This window comes from Cibotium barometz, chromosome 55, assembly GCF_041138505.1.
Source record: "Cibotium barometz isolate CiBa-2024 chromosome 55, ASM4113850v1, whole genome shotgun sequence".
Taxonomy (NCBI): Eukaryota; Viridiplantae; Streptophyta; class Polypodiopsida; order Cyatheales; family Cibotiaceae; genus Cibotium; species Cibotium barometz.
The window spans coordinates 3,696,448-3,705,963 of NC_141100.1; the positions used below are offsets into that span (position 1 = coordinate 3,696,448).

At 42.6% G+C, this 9,516-nt stretch overlaps 1 protein-coding gene across 1 annotated transcript; it reads right to left on the reverse strand.

Annotated features, from left to right (window-relative positions):
- Positions 1-2,871: 2,871 nt before the first annotated feature.
- Positions 2,872-5,004, reverse strand: LOC147607262 (uncharacterized). Its single transcript, XM_086790538.1, has 2 exons — positions 4,428-5,004; positions 2,872-4,288 (listed from the first exon to the last, which is right to left on the reverse strand). The coding sequence occupies exons 1-2, from the start codon at positions 4,787-4,789 to the stop codon at positions 4,264-4,266; spliced, it is 387 nt and encodes a 128-aa protein (XP_086646664.1). The 5' UTR covers positions 4,790-5,004; the 3' UTR covers positions 2,872-4,263.
- Positions 5,005-9,516: the final 4,512 nt, after the last annotated feature.

Genomic DNA, 9,516 nt, shown 5'->3' on the forward strand with positions numbered 1-9,516 from the left:
TGCGATATAACATATCGCAGATTGCGGTTATTACTGTCAAAGGCTCCGGTGTTGATGCCCCCGGATTGGGAGCAAGAATTTCATGTTTTTGTGGATGCCTCAGATACCACAATAGGCAGTGTAAAAGAATGGGGATGGATGGTTTCGGCCTGTGTTTTACGCCAGTCTCACCAGTTATCCAATGCTGAAAAGAATTATTCACTGACAAAATGGGAGTGTCTTGGGATGATTTATTTTGTGAAGAAATTTTAGCATTATTTGCTGGGGCGTCCATTCATTTTTCATGTGTGGATCATTCTGTATTATTGTACTTGGTGAAGTAGCAAAATCTGACGGGCAGATTAGCATGATGGGTGCTATTGTTACAAGAATTTGAGTATATTGTGGTGCATCAACCAGGCAGTTAGCATGTTATAGCCGATTATTTGTCCAAATTGGATAATGGAGAATTGCCAGTAGGGGTGGAAGATGAATTTCCTGATGCACACTTGTTTGTAGTAGTCCAGTGAGGCGAAAGATATAGGTGTGCAGATTCCCTACACATGGTATGATGAGATGCTGCATTTTCTAGTTTTTGGGGAGATGCCAGCTCATCTATTGGTAGATCAATGGAAAATATTGGCATTTCAGAACTGGAATTTTGAAGTAGTATTGGGACAATTATACCATAGGAATCTGATTGGTGTCTTGCAGTAGTGTGTATTGCCAATGGAGCAGGAAGCGGTGCTAGCTGAAGCCCATGCGGTGGTTAGCGGGCCCAATTACTGCTAAGAAAGTATTGCAAGCCGGACTATGGTGGCCATCTGTACATGCGGATGCACAGAAGTTTATCAGGAATTGTGATGCCTGTCAAAGATTAGGGCAGCCAACAACTAAGGACCGGATGCCGCTACAACCGGTATTACTATTGGAGCCTTATCAAAAGTGGGGATTGGATTTTGTTAGGCCAATTAAGCCAGTAGCACAAAGAACTAGGAACATGTATATTTTGACAGCAAACGGATTATTGCACCAATTGGGTTGAAGCTTGGGCATTGCAAGATAATACTACAGCATCCGTAGCCAAGTGTTTGTATAAGGATGTGCTGAGGTGGTATGGCTATCCAGTTGAGCTTGTCAGTGAGGACAGAGGCACACATTTTGTCAATAAGGTGGTACGAAGGATGATGTCATTTTTTAGGTAATTCATAATGGGCTGGCAGAATCTACTAATAAGACATTGGGGAAAATGTTGACCAAACTAATAGCTACTCATAGGAAGGATTGGGATAGTAAGCTGCCAGCAGCAGCTACATTATGGGCATATCGGACCGCATTCAAGGTAGCCACATCATTGACACCGTTCAAGTTATCATTTGGAATGGAAACTGTTACACCTTTAGAGTATGTGGTTTCGAGTCTTCGAATTGTGGTCGAAGATCATTTACTCCCAGAAGAATCTCTACAGTTTCAGTTGGTAGATTTGGAAAATCTGGAAGAAGATCGGCTACAGAGTTTTTATTTGTTGACAGAATTACAAAACCGCAAGAAAGCTTAGGTGGACCGGCTGTCTAGGAAATGTATTTTTGAAAGAGGGCAAGAAGTATTGATCTTCAATACTCGGATGGGCAAGCTGTCGGGAAAGTTAAAGTTTCGCTTGGGCAGGACCGTTCTGGATTTATCGCAATATCGGAGGCAATGCTTTTCAACTGACATATATGCAAGGTTGGCTACTACCGCATACAATTAATGGGTTCTGGTTGCGGCCCTATCATGCAAACGATTTGCGGTGTCCGTTTCCCATTAATGAAGAAGTGGCGACAAATTGGGTGGCTTTTGAGATGCCAGGTTATCACAACAAGTACCCAGTTTGAGTACAATTATTAGGCATTCAATTTGGGTATAATACATGCCAATTATGGCCGGGATGGACTAGTTATTATTCCAAAGAGGGTGTAGCTGCTATGATGTGGGGCTACATGCAAAACAAACAGGAAAAGCAGTTTGAACATTCATTTGCTTTGCCAAGCTTTTACACTTCTCTTTCTTGCTTCCCAAACTCTACATTGCAACCTACAATAGTTTTCGTGCAACCTACAATAGTTTTCGTGCAGTCGCTCGTCGCAGGCGCTAGCCAAAGTGCTCATGGTAATGGTGCCTATCCAGTTCATCCTAGTGAAGGAGTTGAGAGCTCCAGTAGATGGCCAGACGATGGCATGGTTGCAACAGATGCACCTCTGGGAGTTCTTTATGCTGGATTGGGCCACAATTCCTGTGCATCCCCTAGCTATTTTGCTTAAACAGGAGTTAGACGTATGAGCTACACATCAGAGGGGAGCGTTGCCTACTATTGACAGAAGAGCGGGTGCACCACACCATGTTCCGATCTTTGGATGGCACCACCACAGTGGCCCCCCACACTCCTTCTAGGGAGGATATGGAGAGAGTTTTTGGATCCAAACAGGGATCAGAATACAAGCTGATGGGCTGCTCCTCAGAACACCTACGCACCAGGGGTATCGCTGGTTCTTGGAGGCAATCTAGATGCAGGCAAAAACATATACAATCTCTGTTAAGGCCAAAGGATACTTGGATACAATCTCTGTTAAGGCCAAAGGATACTTGGATACAACTGAATGTGGCATGGGCTAAAGTGTTGAAGCTGAGGATCCAATAGGAAGCAGCCAGGGTGGCGGCAGAGATAGCCAGAAACGCCACTGGAAACTCGAAGTTGGGGTAGTTTCTCACAATTCTATTTCCAGACCCAGAGCATTTCGTGCCAAGGAGCAGATTGGCCGACCCAACTCTGGAGGTGGTGGTGGCAGCCACAATTAGCTTAGAGCATCAGATGGTGGCTAGGGCACCACTCTACAGTCTGAGGAGACCCACAAGGCACTTTTGTTCATTCCCTATATAGGAAAAAAAAAGGCTTCACCATATAATTCCCTAGATATAAATGAACATATCTAGGAAAAGTGCAAACTAGAGAAAATGAAACACTTTACTAGATAGGTTAACTAGGAAATATAGTGCATAGATTTCTCTATATAGGAAAATTTTCCTACATAGAGATATTTTCCTATGTAGGAAAATTTCCCTATACAGAGAAAGGAAAATTTGCCTACATAGGGAAAAAATCCTATGTAGGAAAATCTATGCGTTATGTTCCCTAGTTAGTCTATCTAGGAAAGTGTTCTATTTTCCCTAGTTTGCACTTTCCCTAGATATCCTTTTTTGTACCCAAGAAATTATATAGTGAATACATTGTCTCCATATGCTAAGAATAGAGTAGCATATCTCCAACTGTGTAGCTACTTGTTTGGGTATTCTCGTCTATGCAAGATGGTTTTCTCTCAACCTTTGCCTAGTTACACTAATAGTTCGACACACATCAGCCAAGATGCCATCATTTCCACCCTCTTGATCTTGGCTCTTCACATATTCCATCAGGTAGGCATGGTTTTCTATGTGCTCACATTGATGGCTACCACATGCACAAATTGTGCTTTTATCAATATTATATTCGTGAGATAAGGTACCCATAGGCTTTTTATCTCAATAGAGAACGATCGAGTGATGGCGGTCTATGTGTGTAACAAAGGGACAGCCATGGTACCCATAAAGAGGAAATAGAGAGGGAGAACTAGGTGGGCCTAGCCAAGGCAGCTAAGCCAACCCCCGCCAGTCCTTGTGGCTAGGCCCATAGAGCCACTAAAGCATAGTCAAAGAGCTGCTGCTATTGTGCACACAAGCGCAGGCCCATTATGGGCTTGGAGGCGGCCATAGAAAGAGTACTTGGGCCTTGTTTTTATAGAATGGCTCCTATCTGCTGCATTGAGGTTTGTGAAGAGGCTGCTCCTACTAAAGCTATTTGACTGCAGCACTCTTCCTTCCTAAGCAAACCCATCTTTTCTTGTTGAGACAACCCCTCTATTATGCCCACAAGCCTTGCTCATGCTGCACTCCAAGATACCCACCTGTGCATGCTGCCCATGAAAAACATGCATATATACACACATAAATATCTACCTACCACATACGCATGTAGAAATACCCACCCACCCACTCACACATATGCATGCATACTAAGGAAGCAATTAATTCATACATTTGTGCATACTAAGCAAGCAATTTATAAATACATACATGATATGTCCAAAACAATGGACTAAATGCTATAGAGATATCGAAAAGAATTGAGTCTTGAGGTATCAGGATTGAATGCCACAGAGACATCATGTCCTCTTCTTAACCTGGGTTGATTTACATGTCTACTCCTTTGCCTCAAATCTGAATTTCTTGCTTCATTCTGCAAACAACCCAAAAAGTGAGTTAAGTGTAAATTCAAGCCCAAAATGTAGGCATACAGGATCCCCCATGATGCTACTCTTTTTGCGATGATGACACTAGCCAAAGACTTTCAAGAATGGCGACAAGTTTGAACTGACCTGTGTGCAACTGTTCCTTTATTTTGGAGGATATCTTCATCTTCCTTTTCATATATCAAGCGTCTGTTTTGATACAGCTTTCCTTTTTGTTGAATGTATTTATGGGCTACTGTTTTCCAATAGAACAGCATTGTTAAAACCCACCATGCTTCATTCCACATCGGTTTGGGTAATAGCAGCAGCTTCCTTTTAAGCTGTCCTTTCTGCAGAACTTTCCTCCATCCTTCTATTGCAGTTTTCAACCAGAACTTTGTCCAGAATTTCACCACTACGTCTTTATTCATTCCCTTTGTGCACCTTATCTCCACAAAATGCTTCCATTTTCTGACCGATTCTTTCATTGAATATAGCACATTGTGCATATAGTTCCTCCTAGAGTACAGAAAAATATATAAAATACTTAGGCTTTATAGTTTCAATTTAATTGCACATGTACAAGTATTGCTAAAATTTCATGTAAGGTTCTACTAGTCGTAAGCTTTACACTTTACAAAAATATGATTGATACGAGGCATAAATGCATGCACACACACGCACAGACTATGGTGGGAGCTTAAACGACCAAAATATAGTCTAGTGGGACTTATGGCATATGCAATACAAAATCTTGTGAATGTGTGTGTGTGTGTGTGTGTGTGTGTGTGTGTGTGTGTCTAAAAGAGAGAGAAAGGAAGGAAGATATATCAAGCGTCTACTAAAGACCCAATGGGCCTATGAGACCAAAGTGATACAACAATGTCCATGGCATGTATCGATTCTCATCATGGAATGGAAAATAAAATAGAACAAATCAAAACTCTCTCACTGGAGTGATATAAAACTGTCCATGGAAAACTCATCATGGATTACAAGGAACATGAGACATGAGAGAAGCATCAGCCCCCAATAGATGGTATACCACTCTCCAAAACATCAAGCATGGAACTAATGAGTATGGCCGAGAGGTCTCCCTGAGCTACGTCACATGGAAAGGTAGCTCGATGGCGATGGAGCATGTCCTAGATTGGATCTGGATCTGTGATGAGGGGTTCATGGCCGACGTCCGGGGGGGGCAGTGGTGTTGGACATGCTGGAATGCAAAGGACCGGTCCGAGATAACTCTTGTCGGGCTCCGTCCACAGCAACCCGAGGTGGGTCCACGGGATCCACTTGTAAGATCCTCCGATAGATAGAAGGGGTGCAGGCATGCTTAGCACCCAACTGTAGATTCGCGACGACTGCGAACCACCTCCAAGCCAGGGGCTAAGCTTCCACTCTCACAGGTCCATGCCACCCAGCCCTAGTGTCCCATACCACCAATGCTGGCCCAGAGGGGCCCTCAACAAGATTACCCATGACATGTCCATGGTAGGAGTAAGCCTCTTGGTCCAAAGTCCAGACCACACTAAATCAATATTAGCCAAAGGCTCACTTATATAGTGTTTATTTGCTGCTATAAATAACAATTCATTCAAAATAGCCAATAACCTTGGATTTATTATTATTGAACCTTAGCCACCCATCCAAGCCTGCTTTCCCTAATCCCAGGGCTCCCTCAACCCTGTTGGATTAGTCCCTAACCCCAAGGGTTAGTGCTAGCTACATAACATTCCTCCCCACTTAGGACATTTCCACTCTTGGAAATAAAAGAAGAAGAAACCAGCCAACTCCATCTATCTCCGAAATCAAGTTTATACCTACCTATCAAATCCACATAGCCACGTATACAAGAACCAACTCAACTGAAGTTGTTGTGCTCCAACATATGACCGCGGGAACAAGACAAAAAGACAAAACCTTCTCATGTCCCTGAAGATTATAAACCATCCTTCAATCCTCCAACTCCTTTTGGAATTGGAAACCAAAAATCACCGAGACAAATATTTGCTAGCTGTAACATAACACCCATCCTTTCCAAGATCCGGTAAATCCTCGTACCTAGGGGATATCATACCTCCCTCTCAGAGACTTCTAACTATCAGGCACCACAACCGTGTATCCTTCAAGCTATCAAAGTCTGAGGGAAACTAGGTTTTAACCTAACTCCTACCAAACATATTCTAGATATTGCTAGAAACATATGCTCAATAGTTTCATAGGCAAACTCGACCATAGGGATGTACCTCTCCCTACAAACGGTTACCTGGAGCCGTATGCACAAAGCATAACCTCCAAACCTCCTGTCTGCCCATCAAATTGAGGATGATCAAAAAAACACGTCTGTCAAATCTCCGGATGACCTGTTGTTGTAGGAGCATTGCAACAATCATAATGTATTCCTCTCCTAATCCCAGCACAATCCAGTGCATAGACTATACCATCCCGGAACAACAAATGGTTTTGAATGTGGTACTGACTACCTCCCACTCTAGTAGGTGGAATGATCCCTGAGTCTTGGTCTAAATCAATGGAGCCTCCGGCCTAGACCTACTACCATACCAAATGAAATGCCCATCAACCTAGCATAGCCCTCTCAGGGAATCATCCGAGTCAACACTAAAACTGGGCGAAAGATTCACCCACCCAATCCTAGCAACCCCATCCAATTTCCTTGTCAAAATCTTGCATAAACTCTATCTACCAAACTTGGCCACTACATCAAATTCATCCTCCGCCTGAAGGAACTCTTCTTAAACTGTCTCTCGAAATCTGCCCAAGTACTACGTTTGTTTTGCAACTTCCGCCACCAAGTCAAAGCCTTCTCCTTAAAGAGACCTCGAACCAAACCATCTGGATCTTCCGGGCATCTAGAAAAGGATGAAACTCAAAGTGAACATTCCATCGATTCAGCAAGGAGTCAACAACCTCCTGAGTCTGCTCCTTCTTCTTCTCCCCCCCCAAAGACATCCGGGGTGAAAGAGGACGCTGTGTTGACACTGATGTTGAAGTAGTACCAACAACCGCCTTCTGCAGGAGAGAGAGCGTCTCCCTCACAGCCAGGATCTGTGCCCAAATATTGGTTAACTGGCGGTCAAGATATAAGTTGGCCTCTTGTTCAAAGTCATCTCCCCTTTCCGGTGCATGGCCCTCTTCCACAGGGTGGTCATCCTCATGATCTAACACATCATCAACAAAGCATAGAGCATCTGTAATTGCACAAAAAAGAAGGTAGTATGCTATCCTAGTCAAGTAAAAGTGTCCAAATCTCCCAAAAACTATGGAGAATTGCAGGTTGCTAACGCTTGCTATGCATGATGATGGAGAGAAGAATAAACTTGCTCTTTATATGTAGGCTGAGTATGCTTTTGTTTTTTTTTGTTTCTAAAGCTTTCTTACTTTTGAGTTTCATTAGAAAAAAAAAACTTCTACTGATATGCTTTTTTTTTAATGGCCTCCCCAGCCTTTTTGGTCAAAAACAGCACGTTATTCAGGCCATGTGCTTTTTTGTTTTAAAAAACGATCAGCTGATTGAACAATGAATCGTTTTGTTAAAAACACAGGTTTGAAGAAAAAACAGCACACCATCTTCTCCCTCTCTCTGCCGACTAAAGCTAAACTGCCACCTCCTATGTAGGTTTCCGTGGCTCTCTTGTGCACCTACCTGATCCTCCACACACATGCCTATTCTATGTGACTATAGGCTGCATGCTTACAGTCCTACACATATGGTCTTGTGCAGGAGAAGCAAACATACACATAAGCCATGGGCTTCTCAAGCAAGAGAGATGTCTACACATGGGTCTCAACACAAAATCCATGACCCTAGTTCTTGCGTATCCAGAATTCAGCATACTCCCTCGTCCTCACAATTCCCTCTTACCCTCTGATTCATACGCAACAGAAGACCATAAAAGCACCAACACCCAAACCATAAAAACAACATCAAAAAGAATACCTAGGCTTCACGAACCGGTTTGCCAACGGATCGAAGCTGGGAATTGCCGTAAATTTGATCCGGCAGCAGCAGCAAGCAACGTTGGACCTCCGCCATCGAGCTCCAACGGCACAACAGGCTTCACACGCCGGTCGCAAGGCTGAGTAGGGGACGGCCATGGCCAAAGGGGGGAGACAGCTGGTCGTCGAAGAAGGCGACCGGCTAGGGTTTTTTTTTGGTTCTTTGGTTTGAAAGGGTCCTTTTTTTTGAACATTGTGTGTTGTTTATATGGAAGATCGATGATGGCCTTACCTCTAGCCTATGCTAAGAGTGATATTGATACACCACCATATACGTTAGTGGAGGTGTAAAACAAAATAAAGGAGTAAAAAGTGTTGTAATTAAATATACTAAAATTTAAATATAGCTCATATTATATAATTCATATAGCTCACAAGATAGATTATCAAATTGATATTGGAGCATACTATTGATCTTTTTAAAAGCTATAAGTATGATAGCTCATAAGAGCTCTATATATAACTAGTCTTATGTGAAATCTTCCAATCCCTAAATATTAGATCAAAAGAGGTAATGTTTTAGGTATGATCATACAATATCTTAATATTAATCATCTTAGGCCTTAAATCATGAGCCTGATAGATAATCTTACATTGATATGATTAGAATTCTAGAATATGAATATGTTGATTGTTTGAACCACTCAAATCAAACGACAAATTCAACTTGTGACCATGGCCATCAAAACACTTGGTGATATTTCATTCATGTGGAGTCTATTTGACATTTGCATCAACAGACTTTGCAAACTCAGCCCATGCAACCCTATACTTTCCTATGTCAACAGTAGTAAAGGGGGCTGTTGTGCTATGCTCATAAACAAAACCACGAGCGAAGGCAATCAAAAGCTCATGATTGGGCTCTCGGTGGTATACCTTATAATGCAAGGTCACCATTTTTGAATAGAGGTGAGGATTTGACTAGTATGTTTGCATCCATCAATTGCCTCAGGTTGGCCCCTTCAAAGCTAAGCCCATGATCGGTATGAAAATCGTGCTTTGTGTGACAATATTGCCTTAGCATGGGAAGCCCAAGAAATGGAGGTACCCAAAATGAGACGAGCCTGTTTTAGATGCCATTGTTGTGATCACCCTCTCTGAGATGACAACCTGAAAGCACATGAGGGCTCATGTTGCTGAAACAAGGAGAGCATGAATGGATATAAAACATGTAGTGAATCAAACCCTTAGCTAGACCACTAGAAAGTGCCAAAGC